At 40.3% G+C, this 27,607-nt stretch overlaps 1 protein-coding gene across 8 annotated transcripts in view; it reads right to left on the reverse strand.

Annotated features, from left to right (window-relative positions):
* Positions 1-27,607, reverse strand: part of ZNF423 (zinc finger protein 423) — a 227,100-nt gene that overhangs the window by 69,906 nt on the left and 129,587 nt on the right. For all 8 annotated transcript variants that reach the window (XM_083870152.1, XM_083870149.1, XM_083870150.1 and 5 more), the window contains 2 exons: positions 24,043-27,266; positions 17,280-17,364 (listed from right to left, as the gene is read on the reverse strand). In XM_083870152.1, coding sequence (XP_083726278.1) covers positions 17,280-17,364; positions 24,043-27,266 — 3,309 coding nt within the window. The remainder of the gene's footprint in view (positions 1-17,279; positions 17,365-24,042; positions 27,267-27,607) is intronic.

The raw sequence follows: 27,607 nt of genomic DNA on the forward strand, positions 1-27,607 counted from the left end.
TGAAATTCCAATGAATTCTTTCACTGGAAAAAAGAGTTCAAGCTGCCATGACCGGATATGTCACCTCCCACGGCACGCTGCGCGCCCGGCGAGGCACCATGGGAAATTACAGAATCAGAATGCATTGATTTTTCTGTAGAAAATACAGGCGGCAGCCCTGATGAAGAATTAAGGAGGAAATGTAATAACCTAATTCTCCTCCAACATCCTCACATGCACCCTTTCCAGCCCGGGCACCTGGCATCTCATCCAGACAACTGCCAGGTGAAAGACACAGATAAAAATTCGCTATTGCTTAAGCACGTGGTGGGATTCTGGGCTGGGTGCACCACCAGCTGCTTACACCAGGGCTGGACTTGGCCCACTTTGTCTGAATGTCATCAGCTTTAAGACACAACGTTTCCAAGCAATACTTGTTTTATGCTACCACATGTTTCATGCTTTTCTCCGCGACATTCATCTCCTAAACATTCCTTAGATACAAAACCCTTAACAGGTTTTCTCCATAGAATACTATTTACAGTATAAGAAATTATTAATATTTCCTCCTCAAACTATACTGCATATGGCTTGAAAACTCTGGAGAATACAGAAAGAATTTTCCCTCTCTTTCACACAACACGCACAGAAAATACGACATTAACGTTTTCCTTTCTTACGGGGCAAGTTCCGCAGTGCTTGCCTCCATTCCTGCCTCCTCAATGGCACACACAGTTCAGCCATTCCCCACTGCTGCACAGTAGTGTTTATTTCCCTGTTTGCTGAAAAACTTTGAACAAAATGAATTACAAAATTAGTGGCAGCTCTGCCTCGCCTGTTTGGTTTTTTTCAAAGCTTCTATCTCAAGGTGACCCTTTTCCTACTTTGTGTGTCACCCCAAGTGTTGCTGCTCACATACTGAACCAACACTCTCCCAGTAATTAACACCAGCACTTAATGAAGTCCAGCTGCTGTGATGGCAAACTGAAGGGATGCCAACCTTTGTAAACTAGTACCTTGGGCTACTCCAGTTACAGCTGCTTTAAAACCACAGCAATCAACTTCTCTTTGCCTACTTCTCAGAGATAATTCTTACCAAATAAGACAAGTGTTCAAGATTAAGCATTTAATAACAAAGCTTATCTCTGAACTAATATTTCAAGCTGGAAATGATATAAAGGGCTGGATCAATTTAAATGAACACTGCAAAATTAATAAAAATCCCAGGCAGCAAATGAAAATCTAAAATGAAGATTTGCAATGTTAAATACATAAACCTTTAAAAGCCCTAGAAGCACAGTTCCAAGGGAAAATTGGAGACAGATTCTTCAGCAATATCTGGTCCTCTGAACTCTTTTCCTGATCCAGTATGAGAGACACTAACAGCCAATGCTTTATTAAAATAATGCTCTCTGCCAGTTGTTTCATTACATGCAGGGACATAGTAGGGATAGTAGGTGAATGCTTTAGGAGACTATTTGAAAGGCTCTGCATTATAACTCATACCACATGGATTTTCAAACCTTCCACAGTTTTCCTCTACATGTGCTTTCTTGCTCTACTCCTTAATCTACCTCACTGAAAATATTTTCCATGCAGAATTACCAATAACATTGCACAATTTAAACATATATTTCCTTAACTACTCTCCACAGCTAAAAAAAGGGAACTCAAAATTCCAAAAGATGCCCTCCTCTTCTCTCAGATCCTCATTTCTGCTTTACGTACCTATGCTGTACTCCCACTTCAGCTGCAAAGACATCCAGTTTGGGCTGGAGAGAGATCTGAGAGCTGAGCTTTCCCAGAGAGAGGAGTTCCAGCCTGCTGCCCTCCTTGGGCAAGCAGGGAGGGCCAGAGAACGTGAGCTGGGCTAAGACAATGAAGGGCAGAACCCTGGCAGATGTACTTCTTTTTCAAAATGACTATCAGAGATAATGGCTTCTACTGTGATAAACAGTAAGTGGCACTTTAAAATGCATGTGGGTAGGGAACTGGTTAATTTACTTTCATTGGAACTAATTTACACATAGGTAATATGTAACAATTTACAAATATATTCAGCACCAGGAAATCAACAATTCTTCTGTGCAGGGGTTAATCCAAGGCTCAAGCCCTGCAGTTGGGCCAATTTTTCCACCAGAGACCTAACATTGCAGGATCAGTATTAAAAGTACATCCTCGATTATCCTGGATGTCCATGCCCCTGGGAATATAACTTAAAAACAAAATCATTAGCTTACACAATAACATAGTCCTTGAAAAATAAAGAAATTCTTGTGTACAGAGCAATGCTGACTTCCAAGAACAAATTCCTTTGTTTTCTTAAATTCTAGCTTTGAACCTTACAAATGACTCAAAATGAGCTGCACTGAAATAACTGCATAACTGGCAGCACTCTGCAATGTGTCAACAGTGCAGAGACAGGAAGGTAGGAAACACTAAAAGCCAAGAACCCAACTTCGGTGTAACTTACAGAAAATATTGCAGTTATTACACCATCTATTTTTCTTATTGTAGATTTGATTTTAATTTATGAAGACTTTCACAGGAAAAGCAGATTTTTAGTCTCAAAAAGCTGTTGTGGTGAGGTTCTACAAGGGCAAACCATGGGAATGGGACTGATGGCTTTGCATGGCACGACAGTAACAAGACTCACAAACCTCTCACATGATGCATTGGCCTCTTTATAAGAGTCAACCATGAAAAAAAGTCTGTTTACAACAAAAGGCATCAGGTAACTACGATTATTCTGCCTTAAAACTGAACATTTTAGATTTCTTAGCTCCCTCTTTTGTTCAGTTTTAGTTCTCATGCTTGCTGTTTTCTGCTCTGCCCTGTTCTTTTTTTCCACGCATGTAAGAACCCAGCATGACAAAAATCTGTGTAATCACCCCACTGATTTTTAAACAGGTGAGTGTTATTAGCTTCACCACGAAATAAAGTTCATAGATGTATTTTAAATTCCTTTTTCAAATCATTCCACAGGCAGCTATCCTGTTTTTTTCTGCAATGATAAAGCCCACAACTTGCTAGCCTGGAAACTCAAGGGAATTGTCTACTTGGAAGTAGAGCCTGAACTGCTAAATATGGATTCATATTTAGATATTGAAACCATCCTGCTTCCCAAATGCTGGCTGTTCAGATCCATCCATGCACTTTACTCAGACTTCAGGTTGCTCTAACATGCTGGTGGTACTCAAATGCACAGACAGTGTATTTCATATGTATCCATGAAATTAAAGGTATTTTTTTCCTGGAGGCCTCTTTTTAAGTTACTGCATGCCACCACTCCGGAGTTAAGTAAAGAATGCACAATAACTTCTGAAGAAAAAAAGAATCTTTTTATTACAAAACTAACAGGTAGGGGAACTGAAGTTTCTAATAGGATACTATCCTGTGTTCAAGATTTTTAAAGGTAATGCCATAGACACCTCAAAATAAAGTTTCTTCTATATATTCATGAACAGAAGAATAGACATTTTAAGATCATGTGTGGAAAGTATAATCTGTAGACCTTTCAACACCCTAAGGCACTGCTATATCTGCATAGGTGGTTGGTCCCTGTGTACCAGAGTACAAACTCCATGGGCACGTGAGGAGCTTCATGAATTAGGTGTATGACAGATGTGGCTCAGTCAGGATAAAGCAATAGCTTTAAACATGCCACAGGCAGTGCTTCAGAGATGTTACTGTCCCACACTGTTTTTAAAGAACAAGATTCAGGACTCTGCCATCCTGAACTTTAAACCTGCTCCTAAAACAGGCACATTTTGCTTAAAAAAGACATAAGCTTATTGTATAATAACTCAGAAATGTAATAAAGTTTTTCTTCCTGCAAAGAAGTGGAAAATATTTTTTCCACTGTCTTTAGATTGTTTGCTTTCATGTTCTTCAGTAAGTTACCCTCTGGATTGCCACAAGTCCAGAGTCTCCCTGTTAGCAGTCGAGCAGACTAGTAAACCAGCTAGTAAAACACAAACCTGGAAGAGATGATGCTGCTAACCCTGCACCTCCTCTCAGCAAGCATGGCAAGGGTTGGTGCTGCTTCTCTTGTGCTCACTCTCCAGACAGGGAAATACTAATTGTCTTTTAAAAATCTCTATAGTATTTTGTCAATATTTTTTTATTACAGCGGAGCATGTATAAATATTTTATTGTAAACCAAGGGCCTAAAATAAACAGTTTAGTAAATAGTTATTACATTACAAGGAAAAACATCTGTGGAAACTGTTTTCCATGTAATTATTCTTGCTATTTTACATTAGCTCTCAATGTGAATTTCTTTGGCTCTAATGTTTCACTTGTTCTAAATCTTCCTCCTTGTTGCTATTATTAAAATCTTAAAAAGGTGCCAAATCTTAAATGAAGAAAAAAAAAAGATTCGCTAGAAATTATTCATATCACAGTGAGCCTCTACTAAACCTGGCAGGGGTGCAATATTTTCGGTGAAATTAACATAAAATATACAACTGCAAATTATCCAGGAAATAGCTATGTTCTTTACAGTGCGCATTTACATTTGGTAAAAAATGTTCTACTTATCTGTCTAGCACAAAGCTCCAATCGCTTCCAAAGGCAGTTTTAAAGGGATAGTGATAGCTCTGCACAGGGAGCACGGTCCTTGCAGCGGCTGTAACAAATAGCTGGGGGGCAAAGTGACCTTCAGTAATTACTGGAGGTAACAGTCAGCACTGGACATTCCTTGTTGTGAATACTAACCATCTAATTTTAGATATATTTCCCTTTTGGTATGCTGGATGAATTTCCTCTCTTAGGCCTAAGTCCTTTCTACTAAACACAAGAAAAACTGTAATACCATGTAAAATGCAAATTTTGCTGTAAATATTTTATAAAATTGTTGCATACATCCCAAAAGCTATAGGTCTTAATTGAGAGCAGGCTATTTTTCCAGTCAATATATGGAAATGGAAAATGCTAATTCATGTTTTTCTACTTATGAAAAACCCTGGAGAATGGCAAAACCACAAATGCACTCACTTTAATATTATAAATATAATTTGGCTCCCTCTTTGCAGTCCCTGATGTCCTGGCTTTTATCTCCCAATGGCTGCAGAGGAAGAATCAGAGAATCGCTTTTACATCCCCTGCGCAGGAAGTTCCCCCCGTGTGCTGCCAGCTTGGCAAAAGAGCAACAGCCTGAGCTCACAAACGCGGCAAACAGGAACTGAAACAAGAAATTCCAGTGCTCTTGCACAGGAAACGAGCCTCACACCACAGCAGACCTGCTCAGGATGAGGGGTGTGCACACTCAGCCCCGCTGGTCAGAGCTGTCATTGCTATGGGCCAGTGGGGTGAAGGAGCAGGGCTGTCCCCACACTGTCCCCACACTGTCCCCAGCCCCATGGCTCTGCCTTGCCTTTATCTGTCTCCCTTCAGAGCAGGCAGTGGCCTGGATAACAAAGCCTGGAAACCATCTCTCACAAGTGGTACTGAATGTGACTAAAAGTCATTTTACCTGCTACAGCGTACAGTTACTTGTGCTTGCCTTTTTCATCCACTTTTCATTTCCTTGTCAAGGAAAAGACTGTTTTTTCCATTTTCTAGATGAGAAATCATTAGGCTGTTAAAGTTAAAACTCTCCAAAGGTCATTGATGCTGGCTTTGAAGAGTGAAAATGATATAATTCCCCATTAGACTTTTAATCTCATGATTAGAGCTAAAGTTAACATGGCTGTTTCATTTTCTACCAGGCAAGAGTAAACTCATTTTTTCTTTCTCTACCAGAATACTTAATGGCATCCTATCTTGATGAGCAACATCTCCTAGTTAAACAGTATGAACAATGGAAATGCAAAATACTTTGGAGAGGGGTTTTGAATTTTTAAATGCTATTGATTAACTGTGAAAAGTCTTACTACGTGCAGCACAGCAAAATCCACCCATGGAAATCCCTGACAAGGCAAAGGACCTACTCTTGGGCAGCCCTTGCTGGCACAGCAGAGGCAGACAAGGGGGAAGGATGCTTTTATTCCCAGTTTGAACTCTTACTCCTACATCCCTAGAACTTACCCCTACAAATGCTTCTGAACCCAGCAATGCCAGTGACTGCAAGTGGGACCCAACATGCAGTAAGAGCTACTTGTCTGAATGAAACCCACCCCCCTTTAGCCTCCTCAGGGGTATTTAGATGTGCAAAAGCCTTGCAGTAGAGTCTGTGGGGCAAGAATTTACAGGTGCACACTGGTTTCAAAACCCAATTTACAGCATTCATTGTTATTACAGGCAGACACGTGGAAAAAAATTCAATTTTCTTCATTCAAGACAAACTCTGATAACCAGCTAGTAAAACTCAGACTATAATTTCTTATTCAGTGTTCCACATGAGATGCATTTTGCTGAATTTAACATGTTTTGCTGTTAATGGATTTCACAGTGTGTTGCCATTTTTATACAGCTGTCCAAATAAAATGTTGTGTACGATGATGTGCTTTTACTGTATTGCTAGCTTGCAAATGGCAGCTGATTCCCCAGTTCAAGCCTTAGGAAAATGGGAAAACTCTTTGACTAGGCCATTTAAAATACGTATTTTGGGTCTCTGGAGTTCTTTTCCTGGTAAGTCATGTTCAAACAAGAACAAAAATGCAAGATAGATATAATTGCACCTTGTACATTTAAGAACTAATAGTATTTCCACTAGAAGGAGAAATCAAACTTCAATGTTTTCACTTGTATTTTTAATTTTTTAATTTAATTTTTCTTTGTTGAACTAAGTCAAAAGATAGGTAAATTAAAAAGGCTTAGATTTAAAAAACTAAATTGTTCATCTAGATTTTCAAATGCTACATAAAGCAAATTAAGCAAATAATCTCATGATGTAAATTCCCCATCCCTTGGAAGCTCATAATTCAGTTTAACATATTGTTGACTTCAGTTTCTGACACATTAGAATTAGTCTTCTAAGGAAATTCTCTCCATTGATGTTCTAGAAGTGAAGGCACAGCTACTACCAATTTAAAAAGATTTAAAAGGCAAAGGGAAGCTTGGTTTGGTTTGCTTTTTTTTTTTTTTCACCCCGAATCACAGATTTTTTTAAAATGGTGAATCAAAAGTTGCTTGGGTCTTTTGGGGTTTTTTGTTTGTTTGTTTAAGGAAAGGGGGGATAAAAATGGAATTTCTTAACTAGAAAGTTAAACAAGGAGAAAAATGTCACTGGAATACTTTCTTCGCTTCAACTTTAGCTATCTATATCCGGCCCAGCTTGAATCAGTTACTGTGCATTGCATGAGGTTTCATCATTTAACTTTTGTTGCCAATATTTATTCCTGGATATAACTCACAGTCATGGGGTTTAAGAACTATTTGTGCATACCCCAATAGTACACCATAGCTGATGCGTGCAAAACATAACAACAGAGAACATGCCAGTGGTGCTAGTTGATGCTGATCCTTTAAAACATCCAAATTCTATCTGCGGTAAAACCTAAAACCAAAGGCTCTGCCTAGTCTGGGCCATGCTAAAAAACTTCCTTGTGAATATAGAATGAGATAAAGTCATCATAAAATCTAAACACTTTCCAGTTACACGCACAATGATCGAAAGATTTGGTCATTTTCAAGGTCCACAACTGTCCAACAGATGGATGATGTGCAGCTGAAGGCAGAATTAAATCCCAAGTAGGCTGTGACTGACTAAAGTAGTGATGTAAACACATCAGCAGGGTGGCACTTCCTACCTGGTGCCATCTTTTGTCGTCTTCTCCACCAATTCAGGAGGTGCCAAAGAAGGAAACACTGGACCAAACCGGTGTTGGCCACTTCCTATATGAAGCAGGAGGCAAAAAAGTTCCACTCCTCCCCATGAGGTCTGCACCTCACTCATCTGTCCCTGGGCTTGTGGCAGCAGGACAAGTCACAAAACACAAAGCTGAGACTGTCACCCCTACAGGACACTGGTGAGGCTACACCTCGAGTCCTGTGTCCAGTTTTGGGCCCTTCAGTTCAATAAAGGCATTGAAGGGATGATGTCTGTCCAGAGAAGGACAACAGAGCTGGTGAAGGATCAAGACAGTCAGTCCAATGAGGAGCAGCTGAGGGGCCAGGGGGGCTCAGCCTGGAGAAAAGGAGGGTCAGAGGGGACTTTCTTGGTCTCTGCAACTCCCTGACAGAAGGGGGCAGCCAGGTGGGAGTCAGGCTCTGCTCCCAGCAACAGGAGAGGGGAAAATGGCCCCAAGCTGCACCAGGGGAGGTTCAGGTTGAACCTCAGGTTGAAGGAAGAATTTTTTCACTGAAACGGTGGGTAAGCATTGGAACAGGCTGCCCAGGGAGGTGGTAGAACCACAACCTCTGGAAATTGTCAAGAAACAACTGGATGTGGCACTCAGTGCTCTGGTCAAAGGCTGAACTCCATCTTGGACGTGTTTTCCAACCTCAATGATTTTATGATTCTATGAAATGGGTGAAAAAGACAACTATGGAACTACAGTGAGGTACTTTGGCCTGCTATGGAGCTCTGTCTTAGGAAGACCATGGTATTTGTACACGATATCTTTGGGTTTCTTCTGTTGTGGCAGGACTTAAAAAATCACTTTTCACTTAAAAAATCATGATTTGCTACTTCTTTAGAGTTTGACATGACCACAGGGAAGTCTGACAGGGACAACCAGAAGTCCCCTATCTCCAGCTTATTGTGCAATCATCTAAGAAAGAAATTTAATTTCTAAAATGGCACACAATGGATCTGAGAAGTCAAAATATTGAATTAAAACCCTTCTGATTCTTAAAAAGGCACAAAGCTGTCAAAAGTTACTGATAAATTGACTGACGTCTGTGACAAGGAAGTAGCACATCTGCAGAGAACAGTTGGGCAAAGGCTTTATCTGTGTCAGGAGCCTTGAAACAAAAAAAAGGTACAAGTGCTTAAAAAGTTTACATGGGTTTCCTTCATGGGGATCAGTTGTGGAACTTCAGGGTAGCAAAGTTTTCCTCCACAAATTTAAAAAAGAAAGATGCCAGTACCCCAAACAGAGCATCCAGGGAGGGCTGTGTCTGATTTGACTTGCTTGCCAGCTATCACAAAACAGAAATATTTTTAAGGGTCATGTCAGTTGGTAACCTCGTGTTCCAGGAGAGCAGATAAAATCTTCCCCAAGGTTAAGGATGCTGTTGAGTTTAAACTATAATTAAAAGCAACAGTCTAACTGCCTCACTTTGTTACTTCTCAAGTAACAGGAGGTACAAACTTGGACTTTTAACATATGAACAAACCCTTTTTCTCTGATAACTAGAGCTAGGGTCCAGCATATGCATACCAGTACCTTTACTGATTCACCAGAGGGTTGTTCCACAATCAAAAGAAGAAAAATAAACAATTGTCAAAGCTCAAAAGTGCTGAATATTGAACCACATATTCAGAAAGGGTAAAATCCAGAATATTATCAGCAGAAAAAGACTTTAACTTTAGATTACTGATATTAAATACATTTTTCTCCCATTTTCCTATGACTGGAAACAGTCTAGAACCTTGTCTAGGTTCCCCCAAAGAGGTAAAATGAGTATTTTATAACACTGCCAAGGCTAATTTCTAGCTAACCCAAGTATGAGGTCTTTCCAGCTTCACTAAACATTCATTCCTTTGTTCTTTATTCACTTCTCATATATCATCTATTTTTCAGAAAAAGTCACTAAGTTTTCAGTAAGTCAAAAGATGTGGTCCTAGTACCAGATATTTCCAAACCAGTGAATAAAGACGAAAGGGGGATAACATCTACATTATCCAGATAAAACTATTATTTACTAAAAAGCTCCCACAAAGAAATTAACACCTAAATATTAAGGACAAACAAATAGACATTAGTCCCACAATCCACATGAGGAGAACAAGGTCCTGAACACATTTATATGTAGTCTGAAGACTACACGTAGAAATGGTGGTGGGTTTTTTCCTTCTTCCACCCCCAAGAAATATTCTGCTGTTTTTTCCTCAAAAGTAGGACACAGAGGGGTGCTGACCTCTCCACCAGAAAGTAGAGTCATTTCACCATCTGCAGAGAGAACCCAAGCCCCATATGGTGAGGACTTGCTTTCTTTTCCAGATTCAAGATTAGCAAAGAGGGGCTAAAAAATTTGTTTATGAACTTAGAAATACATGGCCTTATGCATATAAAATATCTGAGAATAAGGCAAAAAACTATCTCTGCAGACTTTTAAATACAAACATAAAACAGTTTTCAAGGTGAGTTAACAAAATGAAGACCAAGTTACATATTCAGAAAAATTATTTCTATACAGGGTAAAGTTTACTGAAAATAGCATTTTTTGTTACACCGCCTAGCTGATGCTGAAAGGCTGGGACTGGACTGAGGTGCTTGTTAATGATAACTTTGAAGAAATAGCACTCTTAAAACTCAGACTGATTGCAGAAAAGGTGTTTTATCAACTGCTCCCTTTATGAATAAATATGAAACTACCAGGAAAATGTTTAAACAGGTGTAATCATCACTGCATATGAAAATTGAGTTTGGAGGCTGTAAGGAATCTTAACACAGTTAAGAAAGAATGAAAGCAATGTAACACTGCGATCATTGCCCATTATGCATGTATCATGCAAAACAGGAATGTTGTCATAGCAGCTATAAAAATGTCAGTGAAAACTGAACTACTATTACCAAGTTGTAAATGAAATGAAAAATGCAAAAGGAATATGTGCATGAATACATTAAGGAAAATGTTATTTCTTTCCTGATAAACAAGGAAAACAAAATACATTGTCATGAAATGGAGTAATTTGTGTGAACAAATATGCATAGATAACAATTGCAGGAGGCCACATCTGCACAGGACAACTGGATAAAATTATTAAGATTTTTTATAATCAATTTTCCAGCCTTAAAAAGGAAGCAACAGTAAAAACCCAATGTTTTGAAGTTTCAAAGTCAAAAACCAATTAAGTAATAGATCATATTACGGCAAATTTTGCTTATACTAAATAAAAGAAGCTGCTTCTGTTTGTTAACAATGGCAACCCGGCTTTCAGGAGGACTATACTGATAAGAAGTGTTGGAAAACAAATATTTCTAGCTTTAATACATTGTACTCATTACATTTGATGACTTTCAAATGTGATTAAGGCCAAAACTAATGAATACAAAAACCAACAAACAAACAAACAAACAAACAAAAACAAAAAAAAAAATAAAAATAAAAATAAAAATATCCCAGAGCTCAAAGTTGGGCAAAATAACAGGAGACCCTTCCTGGCATAAGTGCCAGGCCTGTGCCCAGGAGCCTGAGCCAGCAGCAAGCTCCATTTGGGCAAAGCCTCTCAAGCAGCACCATCAGAACCCAGCCAGTCCCTGGGATTAAGGCTGGAGGGAGACACCCTGTATGTGTTCATCTCTTAAGGTAAGCACACTTAACTTTTTTTTTTTTTTTTTTTTTTTTTCCCAAAGTTAGTCTTTCTCAATAGGAAGGTGCTGAAGAATGGAAGTCTAGTACATATTGTTCATTAAGGCAAGTCCACATAGAATTGGATATTGAAGCAAGGGCTGGGTAAATATAAGAAGGTTGTACCTTCAGTTCTGCATTAAAAGAGCAATTACTTGGAATATGCTTTACAAACATCAAAGTTAAAAAAGCATTTCTGAGTTCCTAATGTGTCCATAATTAATTCACACATTCAGCAGTTGAGTCCAGAAATATGTTCCTGTTGATAATTTGCAAGTAATGCTTCAAAAACAATCTGGCACATTTTTATTTGCCTTAATGCCTGAAAGCGATTACTAAGACAGTGCTTTACAATGTGACCATCATTGCTACCATGTACATGCTTTAACTAACAGAAGTCCTTAGGTCCAAAAACAATAGGAATTTTACAAGCATTAAAACTGCACATCTTCCAATACTGACTACATTTATTTCATGTTAAGTAAAATCTGTTTTATTATATGAGAGATTCTGAGAAGCACTAGCTGTCCTCAGCTCAATGAGAATGAGGAACAAAGTGCTTCATAAGATCAGGCCTGAGTATAAGAAATGCTTCAAATCCTCATCAGAGGATGCCCAGGGCTAAGTCACTTCACATGCATAAATATCAGTTCTGCAAAAATGAATCTCACCTACATCCTTGTCACATACACAGACACTCAGAATCTACTGTGCCAGGAAGGAGTTCAAGACCATACAGAATGAGTCAGAATTTTTATTCATATAATATATAAATTAGCAATTTTGTTAAGAGCCAAGTTTATGAACTTTATGTTTTATGAAACATAAATCAAAAGATAAAACTGTTTGCTTCATTTTTTAAACAGAAAACAAAAAATATAACTGGGAATATATTGATCTATTCTTGATTTGAATATGAGCTCTGTACTGGTTTCAACTCAGCAACTGAGCTTGGTATCAACTGCTAATTCTTCAGAATATAAAATGAGTTTTCTAAATTGCTGCTTTTTAGAAAATTATTTCTGTAGTTATTATTGCAGTTTGACCGTTTCCAAGCACCCAACTTACTTTATTTTAAAATATTATGCGATTTTAAAATGTTAACAAAATAGCAAACCTATAGTTGGCCATTGTTTTGTTTCAAATACTTGTATTCATTTAAAAGAAATGTAACCGTGGATGGATGTTTTCCCTTCTCTTTTGTGCTTAATTCTGGCAGAGTGTTTCCAGAACTTGAAACATGATCTCTAAGGGCAGGAAAGGTAATTAAGATCCTTGGAGTCCTAGGCTGCACACAATGTATGATATGCCACGGCTCAGGGCAGTACTCAGAAAACTCTCCCAAGCACAGTGTTTAACTTTGTCAGCCCCATCCCATCAAACAGGGAGGAATTTATCCAGGCTGCAGTTCAAGAACTGGACCACGGAACAATTTCACTGTGACTGCTAGAAGCTTTCCCTTCAGCACTCCCCTCTGTCCCCAGCAGCTCCTCAAGCACAAACAGGGCCTCATGTTCCCATCACAAACACAGCCAGCCTGTGCCTCTCCTCCCCTCCTCCCCAGTGCTCACTGCTGGGTCCTGGTGGGGAGCACTGACAATTCCATGGGGAAGGACAGGAGGGGCACTGGGGCAGGGCTCTGCTGAGCTCTGAGCGCTGGGACAGCCCCTCTGAGCCCACAAATGCTTACATTCCTTTGGAGCCAGAGGCAGGAGGAATGTTACAGCAGTCCCAGTGTTAGAGCACAAACCAGGAATCATTATTTTCCCTGTTCCAGCACTAAATGAGCCCCAGTTGAGCTTCCTGCGCACATTTGCCAGGAGACTTTCTTGGAGAATGGAGAGAGAAGAGTTGGGACAGTTGCTCATCTTTTTTCAATGTTAAATGGGAAACATGCCCCATTTAACTGAGACAGAGAGAAGTAGTGCTGTGTCCACTCCTCTTACCCAAAGAGCTGAGAACTCTGGCAGGAATCCAAATGTACTTCCCCCATTGATATGGGCAACCTGACCCACCCAGAGAAAAATCTGTGGAATTATGTGCACCCTGAAAAACACCAATTAGGGAACCCAGCCTGGCTGTGGGAAGAGCACAGCTGTAAAAACCCAACAGGAAACCCCTGGGCCTAATCCTTATTTCCGTACGCGGGGCTCTGAGCGGATTTCCCTGGGCAGCGCAGGACGGGAGCAGCCACTGCCCGGACAAGGACGTGCAGCGGTGACCCTGTGATGGAGCCTGAAGCTCCAGGGCTGCCCCAGGCTCTGCACTGACAGATTTCCACACTTTGGCTGCTGCCATGGCTGCTCAGTGCCCCCCGTAGAGCCCATCCTCCCCTGCATCTGACAGAGGCGGCACAGCAGAGGCAGAGCGAGCCGGGGAGATGAGGGGGAGAAGCTTTAAACATTGCCAGGTCAGCGCAACAGGAGGTAAGCAAGTACAGAGGCAGCAAGAACTACTGAAAGTTTTTGATTTAGTCCCAGGTGGACTCCCCAATGCCTGTAAATGTTTCAAAGGGGGATCCCCTTTCTGTGGGCATGGAAATGTTTCAAAGGAGCCCCAATCGGTGCAATGTTTCAAAGACCGCTGCTCTCTAAAAATTCCAACCCGAACTACCTCCCCCCCAGCTGAAAACCTTCCTAAACAGATTCCTTCCTGGCTAACCATAGCTGAAGAGGTCTGTTCTGCCACACAGAGCCCTCCTACGGGCCCCAGCACAAACTGAAACAAAACATCTCCCGTTTCCCTCCTCTGGGGATGGATCCAGCCTGCTCCTTCCCTGGGGACCCCGCGAAGGACCCAATGTGCCTCTGTGTTTGTGCACAGGATATGAAGGGCTAGAGTGCAGCAGGGTAATTTTTCAAAGCGGTGTGTGGGAGTAGCACTGGAAATTCCCTGCATACTGCTTTGAAAAAAATAAACCCCCTACCTCCATGAATTATGAACAGGGCCTCCAGCTCCAGACAAGGAATCTGAGAGGTTGAAGAGGGAGGCACAGCCAACTTAACTGGATGCAGTTTTTAAGACCATGATGTCAGAAATAATTGAATTCTTTAATCAACTTATGGACGCTGCTACCTAAAAGGTATCACTGCTACGAAGCAGGGATTCCTTTGTTGACAGTCACTTGAGCAAAATAAAACTGTAAGCAAGTGCTTAAGATATGTCAACTATTGATTTTGTGTTTCTCAAAGTATGAGAAGAAAGTGCTGCTGAGAGGTCTTGGATTATCAAAGCCAAGGGATTTTTTACCTAAAAATTACATGCCAAGGCTAACTTCATTGTCTTGGCTCTTCTCAAATTCAAAAGAGAGATAAAAATCTCTCCCTGGAAATGCTTATCCTACTCAAACTCTTATCTTAGATTGGTATCAATCATTCATTTTCCCCAGACAGCATCTCAATGACTATATTAAACCAGACACCTTAACTTTAGACAGATACAAGTTCATTGAGATGAGGCCAGCCCTAAGCTCTTGAGAACACACGGTCTGAGGGTAAGTTCCTCCTCTCTCCCAAACACCTGTACGTACACCCTGAGATCTCAGTGTCCCCCCCAGCATAAACAAATGCTCATCTGTAGATCTTAAATTGACAATGATGACATTAGTAATTCCTGTGAACTAGACCTGGGCTGCAGAAACAGCTATATTAGCTTCTTTCTCTTGCTGCCCAGCTGGCTAGACTTGATCTAACACAGAGTAGGGAAAGTCCTGCACCTCTTATCATAAGCCAGCCCGAGCTGTAAGGAGGCATGTGTCAGTCTGTCCTAAGGCCTGAATACAGGAACAAAGTGCTCAGGCTCAGGGGGACATGAACAAGCACAGGAGGCAGTTACTCACCTTCCCTACTGTTACCAACCCAGGACTATGTAAATTAACACCAAAAATCTGCACAGCCTTCATTGCTTGAGAAATGCTGACATCTAGCCTCTCCTTTTCCCTTCAGTATTCCCCAGTAAACAACAAATACCAATGAACAAACTGACTGGAAACACTTTTTTTTTTTTTTTTTTGTGAACATTTGCATGTCCTGAAGGAGAGGGGGCCCAGGAGCCTTGTGAACTGAGATGCCCAGAATGAAAAGGAAGTTTGGCTCTATATTAAAGGTTTCTACACTTCGCTCTTTCTTAAACTGAACCATTAAAACCAGTGATGACCTGAACTTAATGCACATCCTCAGTCTGTACCTCAGGAATGGGACATGAAGATATGATACCACAGTGGAATTATCACATATTTTCTTACCACATCCTGGTATTTACAATGTTCTAGGTGTACAGAACTGGGTCCATAGCACTTTTGTACTACATAGAGTTCTTTTAAATATCAAAACAACTGATGTACAGCTTCAAGGAAACAATGGGTACAGTTTTCACAAATAACAGCACAATACTTTTCACAGTCTCTTATGCCTTCTACACCTGTTGTTTCACAATAGTGCTAAGAACTTTATAAGGTCATGTGTATAATATATATTATTCCAGACAGCACTAATATGGGCATATACATAGATAAACTTCACATATCAGTTACTGGAAAATGAAGAAATTACATTTTTTAAAAAAAAAAAACACCAATAGTTCCCCTCAAATCAAGCAGAACTTTAACTCACCATTTTATGACCTTTGTATTTAAAAATAATTTATTAGCTACTGGATCCCAAATTAAGTTGAAACAAGTGCTAAGCTTGCTAAGGACTTCTTTCTTAAAATCTAGGAGGGAGCTACATGAAATCACCATGGTCCAATTAACAAGGATCTCACTCTTCAAGCTTGCAAACAAGAGATTACATTAACACCTGCTACAAAAGCAAACATTTTTAGATATCTTTATCTTAACCTGCTTGACATTAACTTAAAACTCCTGCCTGGCTCTTGGATAAAAATTATTGAGACTGACATGTATGTTTTTCATTTGAGGGCAGGGATTTGAAGACTGTGTCAGTCCATATTTCTCTCTCTCTCTGGTATTTATGCATAATCCACTTCAAAGCTAATATCTGAATTGATGGGAGAGTAATTTCCTAAATGTAAAATTGCAGAAGGAAAACCATTATGCTTATGAGAGATAAACGCTGCATAGGAGTGTATGAGACACAGAGAGCACTGTCAGGTCCTTGAAGGGTCTCATCCAACACAAGCTTACAGTGGCGTGTGTATCTTCTTGTGGTCTATGCACCAAAATAAACTGACCTCTTGGGCCAGCATGTATATTTATAACATCTGTCCATACAGGAAAAAACCTTTCTTTGTGTTCATCAGAGAAGCAATCGTACAGCTGCAGCAGAAATACAACCCATCAGGTTACAAAAATGCTTTTACTCACTCCTGCGACAGGACTGTCACAGAAGGCACAAAGCACTGATTTTTAAATCACTCGTATGTCTAAAAAGCTGAACTTTCTGAAGTCCAGAATTGTTGGAAAAAGCAGAAAAAACCCACAGAAATAACGCTGTAAGTGTTTTGTTTTGACAATGTTCCTCAGGAATTCACCACACTTAGCTGGGAAAATGCTAGCAGTTACATCTATTCAATGTCATGACATACAAAATTGAAACATAATTGCTCCTAAGTGGTTGACAACTGGCAAGTACTTTTTACACATATAGAGAGAAATTTATGCTATCAAATGGAAGATACTGTCAAAAGTTTGATTTTAATATAAATGAAAATGCTACATGAGGACTCAAAAGGATAAGGAAAAAGCTCAGCAGTAACACTTTTATAACCACATATTTAAAAAGCTTTGAAGTGAAGAATCATTACATCAAAATCATTTTCCTTGAAAAATAAAAAAATAAATTACAGCATGAATATTAACAAGTTATTAGAATAGTGAATGTCAAAGAGTAGCAAAAAACAAGCAGCCAATGAGTGGCCCAGTGTAAAGAATGTCTTACCAATCATATGGTTAGCGACATGGATTTGTATCTCTCTCTCATTCTCAAAGGTCATCTGGCACTTGATGCATTGATAGGTCTTTTTCTGTTTAATAACCAAAAAGAGATTAGAGAAAACTGCACTGTAGCATAAGGCAAGTGTGATCATGAATATAGCATGTTTTATGCTTCAAATTTCCTCCACTGAGGCCTTTTTTGCCCATATATCCCCAAGCCAGGCTTTTCTGGGACCATAGACAAAATCTCTAATTAACAATCTGCTTTAGGAGAAATTTTAATTTCAACTTTAAAAATTCCAAATTACACTACTTGAAAATCTGACTGAGTACCTGAGTTACAATGAGATTGTACCTGTAATTTAACCTATTGCAGTAAAATTCCCCCAGAGTGAAATAAAAGACTGAAAAGTTACTGTTTTCAGAGTAAGATCAACTTTCTCAAAAAATTCCACCTTTTATTAAACTCAAAATAGGCAGAGCACCATTGGTTACTTGGGGAAGTGAAGGAAAAAATGCATTTTGCATTAGTATCTAATCAGAAATCTTGAAAAAACTGCATTACCACAAAGAACTGGTGCAATCTGTTTATATTTTCTCCATCTCAAAGTCATACCAGGGAGGCCTAGCTGCAGAAGTCAGGACACAGTGTGAGGAGGCAATTACGTGAACCATTTATTCAAATGGAAAATGGGGTTCACACTCAGATTTACAGTGATGCACGTACTTGTGCAACGTGGCAGGAAAAAATCCAAGAAACATTCGCAGAAATTAAAATGCATGTTGATAAGTTGGAGTATGAATATGGTGCTTTGGTTTGATGTACATGCTTATTTACTGCATGGAAACATGCTATCTAAATAGACACTTTTTGATGTGTAATTTAGAAAAACTTGGCTTTTTGTGCCTACTTGTTTCTGGAGAATAATTCCTACTGCAACAATTGTCACTAGGCACAAGCACAAGGTCTGCATCCCCATGGCCAAAGCTGGTGGCAGCAGAACACATGTGAAATCTCTGCGTGCTGGCCACAAGGGTTGGATGAGAACCCCAAACCAACAGCATTGAGAAGCCCAATTCAATAAACAGCATCGTCTTAACCTTTTGAAGAAAAATATTTTGAGGCCACTTTTTTGTGTACTTTTAGATGCACATTACTTTTCCTTCAGCCTCCACCCACACCCAAGTATAGAACCCCAATTTTAGGACAAGCAGTAATAAGTCAGAAGTTTTGAGTTAAACAGAGGAGTTGCTGTCACCCCCCTCTGTGCATGGGATCCAATTTCCTCAAGCACCTGCTGAGGAAAGAACAAATTAGGTGCTACCAAAAGCTTAACTACTTCCCATGTCATCGATGGCAACAAGGTAACCTGCTGGAGGTTAATGAACAGGCTGTAACACCATAATAACAAATGCACCAGTCTATGAAGTCAGGCATATTCCATGAATTCTGTGTGTTTGCTTAGGCAGGGCTTTCTAGGCTAAAACAACAATGGGTGATTAACATGGTAATAGGAAGAAGGCTCAACTCCATTGGCCGAAAGCTGACACAGCCAACCATATAAAAGGAAATAGTTGGATTGGCTAGTTATCCCTAGGCAGCTCAAGAAAGTATCCTCCTGGAGTCCATTTGGAAATCAAGGCTGTTAATGGAAAAGCAGCTGGATTTCTGCAGCACTCTTTCTGGGGAATCTATTCTGGCAGACGAGCACAGCACACGTACGTACACATGTCCTCTCAAACACACTGGCACACACATGCTGAGGGCTCCTAACTTCAAAAACAAAACACAAAAAAAAACCCTTTAAAGAGCAAAATAAGATCGGGTAGTGACTGATTCATGTGGTCACATGGTCATCTTTAAAACTTGAAACCTTCCTCTTCCTTAAAACTTGAAACCTTCCTCTTCCTTAAAACTTCAAAGCTAAGTTCTGTGCCTTGTCCAATGCTTATCTCAGCTAAAAGGGTTCTCTCAGTAACCAGCTAGAGGACAGTCTTTCAGCCTGACTCTATTTCAAACCTTCAATGTTATATTAAACACAGACAAATGATTCATTTTTTTTAATTGATTTTGGTGCTTCTGAAAGCTACTTACTAACAGATCTGGAGACAGGATGTCTTTGTTTATCCACAGACTCAGTGCTAACTCCTCCACACCATTTCACAATCTTATAAAACACTCTGCTTGGCATAAGGAGCCCTCGGCAGATTTCAGATTTCCTCTCTGTGTTACCTCTAGCCTCAGCTGAGACCTGTGCATGCAGAGGAGCAGCTTAAGCAAGGTGATGGCTCCTGTGACAGGGCACCCATCTGACATGGAGTGAGGTTAATAAATGGCCTATGCAGGTCTCAAAAGAACTATGGCTAGAGAGCATCCAAGTGTATATGCAAAAAATGCAAGAGCTGATTCTTTGGCTCATTCATAACTACCTTTAAAAGAATGTCACAAAACATCCTTCTGTCATCAGTAAATGGGGAGCACTAGTTTTAATAGAACTATAATTTGTTGTAGTACCAAACATGATCTTCTATTAGCATTTTTCTGCTTTATGAACATTATTAATGGATTGGTTATCTTTTCTTAAAGTTTTATCTTCACAAGTGGTGACAACAAAGGTGCCCACACTCTGAGAAGCCAACAGAGGCAGGTGATGGCATCTAGGTGAGAAAAGAGATCAGATGAGCAGGCCTTCAGCTGAGAGCTCATTCCCCACAAATGCAAGATATTTAATTCTAGTCTTGGCACACAATTGTAGTAATAACAACAGAGGGTTCTGTTTTCTTTTCTGAAATATCTATTGTTCCCATGGGTTTTCCAGACTATCCTCCTTTAAATCTGGAAATAGTTTCCTGTTCTACAAAGAAAATATTCCTCCATTCAAGTGGATTTACAAGGGAAGAGAAGAGTTGTGGGGGAGAACAAAGAGAAGGAACTGAGTCCAAGAAAGTGTGCAAGAGAAAAAAAACTGAATAAAGGAACACAATAGGGTTTATTCTTCCAACTTTCTATACTATCTCCTTTGCGTCTTCCAAATAAACTAGGTGGGCTAAAAATAGTAACACCATTCAAGATGAAAACTTAACGGAAGTCTAAACATTTGCCACTGTCAATGTTAAACAAGCTTTTTTCATGATACCTGTGGTACAAAATAAAGATAAATCTGTCTAAGAGAAAGAACAGCTTGAAATGCGGCTGTTTGCAGTATTAGGAAATGAAAAATCTCAATACTAAACAATTAGTCATGTTTCTTAAGATATGCACATTCCTCTAGAAGGCACGTGGACGTGAATTAATAAAATGTATTCAAAACTGAAGCTGCTACACACAGAAAGATTCAGAAAAACAGGAAAGCACCACCTCTGAAGAGATCTTAATGTAATATAAAAAAGGCCTTGAACTATACTTGTGTCAGATACTGGAATGATACCTTTACCTGTGATTCTCATATGAAAAAACCCCTTTCAGTCCTATCCAAACAGAATAGCTCACACAAAACTATACGAATGAAACAAAAAAGGATGATAGAGAAATCTTTTACTACTAAGATATATTTTATTTATTCCTCTTAGTGATGTCTCTTGCAGAAGACCATTGACTTGTCTTAAAACTCCTAAAAATAAATCCTCCAAAGAGGATGTTGCCATATACACACTGCAAAAACTACGTCTGCCTGGAAATCTATCTTGTTGATCAACATGAATGGATCCCAGGCAGACATCCTAGAAACAAGAATGATCAATTTACAGGTATCTCTTCCTGTTTGTTTGCCATACTAAAAATGTGAGGAAGACAGAATCCAGTAGGATTTTCAAGGTTTCTATGCTTTCTTTCATTCTTATGGATTAAAAAACCAAGTCTGCCAAGCAATTCCGAATATTTTTCAATGCTCCTCTAGCTGTCTACTACTGAACTTCAGAATAAAACCTCAAATAATTCAATAGTACAAAATCAAAATAAAATATAACAAAATAATCATACTTTGTGGTGCTATACACACTTGCATATATACACAAACTTAAATACTTATAGTAAAAAGGAATTGTTCAGCTTCTCCTGTTCTTTTTTTCTTCCTAAATACTCTTTATTCATCAAGGGCTAATATTTTTTTCTCCCTTTCTTTCACTTTGTGGTTAAATCTTAATTTAAGTTTTTTTCCTGAAATTCCTTTAGGTTTCCACACTCACCTCTTCTATCAGAAAGTAAATAATGGCTGGTGGAGCAACATCTGACATAGAAAGAAGTTACAGATTTTATATATTATTAACATCTTTTCCATTTGCTTGGATTTCATTCTGCTTATTCTTACTTACTCTGAAATCTATACCCACTACTTCAAAATCTAATCCTCCTGTATGATCCTTCTGACTGTACCTTGTCCTAACCTTCAACTGCTTTTCTACTTAAGAAAGAAAAATAAATATGGTGTTTAAAAAATGAAGTGTAGAAATACTCAAGAGTTGGACAGAAGTAGTTCTTTGAACACGTGCAGATGACTCTACCTGCACTATGCACTACACATTTCTCCATTAAAGTGGTGTTTTACCTGTGTGCAGCACAGTAACAAGATGACAAGAGAGTTCACATTCAACTTGCTTAGCTTTGCTATGAAGCCAATGAAGTTAAGTAAACATTGTTCTTGAATGCAGAGATGTATCACTGTTTAAAAGCCAGTATAATTCTTTGAAAATCCCTCTACTAGGCAAATACAAAGGGCACTCATTGCCCTCAGAATCCTGAGTGAAACACCAATAGTTTTCTAGTGAACTGATATGAGATTCAGGTCTTGTACCCATAATGAAGGGTAAGATAATGAATTATTCCTAATAACAATATATATATTCCTGGGATGCTTATCTCTGATATTAGCATATGTGCAGGCCACAGACACCGGTAAGGTACCATTTGCCATCGTCATAAATGCTGATTTTTCATTATCTTCTACAAAGAAACTCAGAACTTCCCTCATGGGATGTAATTCAAAGCATTTACCTTATTGAAGAACTTAAAATTCTCCCGCGAGAGAACGAGTACGGAAGCTGTCACTGAAAAGAAAGAGTTAAAGCAAGAAATAAAGAAAATGGCAATGTGTTCTGCTAGCTGATAGGAAGGGAAAGGTAATTTCATAGGTGCAGCAATATGAATTAGTCCTACCTAATAGAACAGAGGTATTTTTCAAGAATATAGAAGATAATAAAATCCTGAGGAGGAAGAAGGACAATGACCTAGCCAGAGCTAGGTATCATGCCAAAGGAGGGATATTTCCATTCCTCATTCTTCTCCAAACTTATTTCCGTGTGCCTGGAGGCTTAGTCACACCCAAAGGGAACAATATCCAGTGGTTTTGCCGAAAGAGAGAAAACAAGAAATCGAGCTTTCTGTGGGATGGCTCAGGAGGCTGGATGGGGGCACTGCTCCAGCACAGCCATGCCCAGCCCAGCTCAGCCGGACACTGCTGCTCCACATGGAGCAGGAAAAACAGCTCCTGCCAGGGACACAACCTGCACCAGCTCCCTTGGAGACACCTCCGTCCACGTTCTCAGGACATACTGAGGGCCCTCTCTTACTTATCCAGTCTCTGGTGCTCTAGCTGGAATGGATGGTATTTTCAGGTGCTTTTAATTCAGTAAGATGTGTTTGTGGGTGCTTTAATTAGCAGATTGACATAAACAGGCATCTACGGATGGAATTATTCATTAGGAGTTGGGTGCCTAATTTCCTTAGATACTTTTGAAAATCTCACCCCATCATGTTTAATTAAAAATGTCAGATGATATCAATACTCAGATGTGTCTGCTGTTGGTCTCCTGAGAAGATTTCCAAAATCCACTTCTCATTCCATCTGTTCCTGACAGAGGAAGGACTGACTTGGCCCATTCTTGAACCAAAACGTCAACAAATAATTTAAAAAGACTATAAACTGCAAATGATATTAATCTCCTGAGTAGGCTTCTGGAACCTTACTTGGATCTGCATGTTCCCAAGTAACTTGTAAGCTAAGAAAAGGGAAAGCAGGCTATCTGCAAAAAGTCAAGGACAGCACACTTTTATGTAATCTGCATTAGACAATGTCCAGATTTGCTAAGAAACTACTTATCCCCTACTGGCCCCTACAGATGGGCCATGAAGCAGGTTCTTTTAAAGTCACTTTTAAAATCACACACACAAACAAGCTCACACAAATGCACACAGACCTCCAAGTAACCTCAAAACACTCACTCTGACAGACATTCCTGGGGACAAGCTCCTTAGCACAGAAGTTTGGTTTAGGTGAGAATTTGGGGAGTAGGATGGAGTACACTGTATTTTCCCTCACAAGTTCATATACCTTCCTGTTCATTATAATTTTCCAGATAAGAAATAATCTCATTCCTCAACTATGACAGATTAGATTTTTTTGTTTTGGGTACTCAGCATCTCCATTTTTCATTAAACTACCCCAGCTTTTCCAGATCTGTCAGTTCAGTAGAATCAGAATTCATGGACAAACTCAATCCCCACTGCCCAAGTGTCTCAGCTCTCTGTTGGTAAATCTAGGGCAGTTCTGTGGTAAAAAATTTGATGCACTGCTACTAGGAATCAAGGCACCTGTGAGGCTGAGCAACTTCTAATTGTTCTATGTGAACTACCCTTCCTCCTGTTTTGCTGAGGTTTTTTAGTAGCACTAGTGGTTTGATAAAGTCATAATTTTAAAAAAGAGAAATATCAGTTCTCACATTGAAGGTCTACATTTTATCCCTCAGATACTTTAATGTTCAGCTGTACTTACTCTGGGAACAGGGGACGTCTGGGTACCTTTCCTTTGGCCACTGGTCTCGGGTGTCAGGTCTCGGTGGTCTACCTGAATGTGGCTCTCTAAGTCTTCAGCACTTTCAAATTTGACACTACACTCTGGACACCTCAGGCTGCCACACGGCCTCTCGTTCACCTCCTGTGGAGTCAAGCTGGAAGACTGTCCATTGGTGCTCCTGGTCATGCATCCAGCACACAGGCCATAGGGAAGGCCGTTCACATCCAACTTTACCAAGTCCTGCTTATTCCGGAACTCCTTCAAGCACAGCGCACACTTGTAGAGTTTTTGCAAGGCCTGGCCATTAGGCGATGAGGTCGCAGAGTTTCCTGCCAGTTTCTGCATATGGAACGTCCCATGAATTTTCAGCTCCAGGGTGGAGGTGACCGTCTGCATGCAGACAACACAGCGAAACCCGGTGAGGGAGTTTCTGAGATCCGGATGCATCTGGCAGTGCTCGATGAACTCCTCCTCGCTCTGCAGTGGCATTTTGCAGATCCGACATGTCCCTGTATCCAAACTCTTGCTGTGAGTGACTTTGTGCTCCGTCAGGGTCAGGAGCGACGGGAAGCGTTCCCCGCAGATGGGGCACATGTAGTGCTTGGCTGGGCCTCGATGGGTCTGCATGTGCTCTCTCAGGCCATTTTCCGAGAAAAAGGTCCTTGAGCAGATATTACACTTGTGGCTACCTTTGATGAATTCTGCTTTCTTCCTAGAACAGTCATCCTCCCCAGGCCTGATATTATGATCTCTCAAACGATGGTTCTGCAAGAGGACTTCCATAGTGTAGGCAGCCCCACAAATGTCACAGCCATACATGGGCTCAGAAGCATCCACATCATCCTCACTAGCTTCATGACTGTTGGAAGTATCCGGATTTTTCATTAACATGTTTTGAATATCTGCCCCTTCTGTCTTCTTATTTGTTGGGGTCATACCATTAGCTGTACCATTCTCAGCGTTAGCATCAAAAACACAATGTTTTTCCCGCAAGTGCTTTTCAAGCAAGATGATGGCATGAAAAGCTTTGCTACAAAACTTGCAGTTGTATTTTTTGCTGTGGGTTGTGATGTGGCACTGCAGCTCTACCTCTGTGCTGAAGGTCTCACCACAGAAGATACATTTGTGAGACTTTGATGGATTACCCAAGTGACTATGCTTCACATGGATCTGGAGATCCACCTCCTTCCTAAAATCCCAGTTACAGGCTGTGCAACGATACATCTTCTTTTCATTGCTATGCTTCACTGCCAGATGCACTTGGATAGATACCTTGGAATCAAAAACTTCTTGGCAAAGGGTGCAGTGATACAACACAAAAGTATGCATGTCCAACAAATGCTTCTGCAAATCATCCACTGAAGAAAACTGTTTGTCACAGCTCTCACATACATAATGGGTGGAAGTTGTCATGTAATGTACAGTGAGATGTTGCAGAAGAGACTCCTGGGAATCAAAGTCTTCTTTGCACTGAGGGCAAGACTGTTTCCTCAACAGCAACTCCAAATGCAACTTTAAATGGGTCTGAAAACTTTCAAAATTTGAGAACTTTAGATCACACTGATTACACGGGTATTCGCCATTAGACACTGAGTTGACGCTTGCAGAAAGCCGCTGCCTTTTAGGGGAAGAGACTTCAACATCAGAAGAAACTGGACTCTGCTCTGCTTTTGACTTCTTATTGTGTGCCAGAGGAATGTTCTTGTGGTTTTCTTTAATATGCTTTGTAAGCTTCAGGATGGAGCCAAAAATGGGGGAGTTTGTGCAATAAGGGCATGAATAAACTTCCATAAAAGACTGTGTTGGCTGAATGACAGGGGAATCCAATTTTGAATTTCCTACATTGCAGTGAGTCTGCTGGATGTGCTCAGTCAAGGTAGCTTCGGTCAGAAAGCCCATGGAGCACTGGTTGCAGAAGAAAGCATTGTTGCCATCCTGAGGGGTAGCGTTGGGGCCGCAGTGAGTAATGCGGATGTGTTCCTGCAAGCTATTGATATCTGCAAACATCTCCGGGCAGTAATTGCAATGAAAGGCAGAAATGTTGCTGAACTGCATCATGGGATAGGCATGGTTTTTGTGCACTTTTCTCACGTGTTCATTCAAGTTGTACAGTGTAGGCATGGAATCAAGGCAGATCTGGCACGTGTGGCTTTGCTGAGGTTTGTCTGCATGAATGGTCTTCAGATGGATCTCCAGAACAGCAAGGCTGTTGAAGTCACGCTTCGAGCAGTAGGGGCAGCTGTAAGTAACTTTAGACCAGTTCTGGCCTTCCTCTCTGTCAACAGACCTGTTTTTCTTTTGTCCTCTCAAAGGCTTTAACGTTGAATCTGGAGTGGAACCTCTTTCCACCGACGCGCTGGAGTCAGGCGTCGCGCTGCTCATGGACGCCACGCTGCCCAGGACTGGGTCAGGGCTGATGCTGTGGTTGCTGGAGTCAGGTTGTCTGTGGCTGTCCAAGTGGCAATAGACTTCCTCCACTGAAGAGAACTGCTCTGGGCACATAGGGCACTTGTGTTTTTTGTTGGCATGGGCTTGATGAATGTGTGAGAGCAGCAAGTTTTCATCTACAAATACTTCAGGGCAATGAATACACTGCAAATCTGCCTTCTCAGAAAGCTGTGGGTGGCGTGTCATTACGTGCTTCTCCAAATCTTCAGTCTGACTGAATGTCTCTTCACAGTAATCACACATAAAATCATCCTTCTTCACCTCTTTCTCAGTCTTTGCCATATGTTCCTTGTTCTTTTTATGAGCTTGCATGTGACTCTGCAATGAGCTGGTAGATGAAAACCCACGTTTACACACAGTACACTTGAATGGTTTGCTGGAGCTGTGGGTTTTCAGGTGGATTTTGAGGTGGTCGCTGCGGGAGAATGCAGCCTCGCATTCGTGGCAATGGTACTTTTTATCCCCTGTGTGAAGCTTTATGTGTCGATCCCTACTCCTCTTGTGCTTAAAAAGCCGGCTACAGTAGGTGCATTTGAAAGGTAGTTTGTCACTGTGGATCTGCTCGTGCCTTTTAAGGTAGCTCAGGCGAATGAAGGACTTATCACAAAACTGACAGGGATACGGCAGGCCAGTCCCCCCTTCCTCCTCCCCGATGCCGAGATCACACCCATCTCCTATCATCTGAGTGGGTGATGCAACATCTTTGCTGGAGGGAGATGAAGCCACCCAGGAGAGTTGTGGGTCGTCATCACCATCTGTAATGGGAAAGCAGAAAGGAGATTAAAAACAATTCCCAGTGCATCTGTGAAATAAGGACAAAGCTCTCAACAACACTATGGGCTTTTGCTACTACAGCATTAAAAAAAAAATCAACTAAAAAAAAAACCCCAATAAACCCTCTTGAATTTGAAAGGAGGTTCGAGAAAGAGAAATAAAAATATATTTGTATACATAATTCACAGATATGCCAACATATAGTGTTAATAAAAAGCATTTTTCTTTAGCAGGTTTAACACCTGCTCACTGTACTGTAAAGCAATAAACAATGAATAAAGAAAGCGAAACACAATGTGCAATGAAGCAATACAAACATTTC

Source organism: Zosterops lateralis (genome assembly GCF_965231275.1).
Source record: "Zosterops lateralis genome assembly, chromosome: 12".
Classification (NCBI taxonomy): domain Eukaryota; kingdom Metazoa; phylum Chordata; class Aves; order Passeriformes; family Zosteropidae; genus Zosterops; species Zosterops lateralis.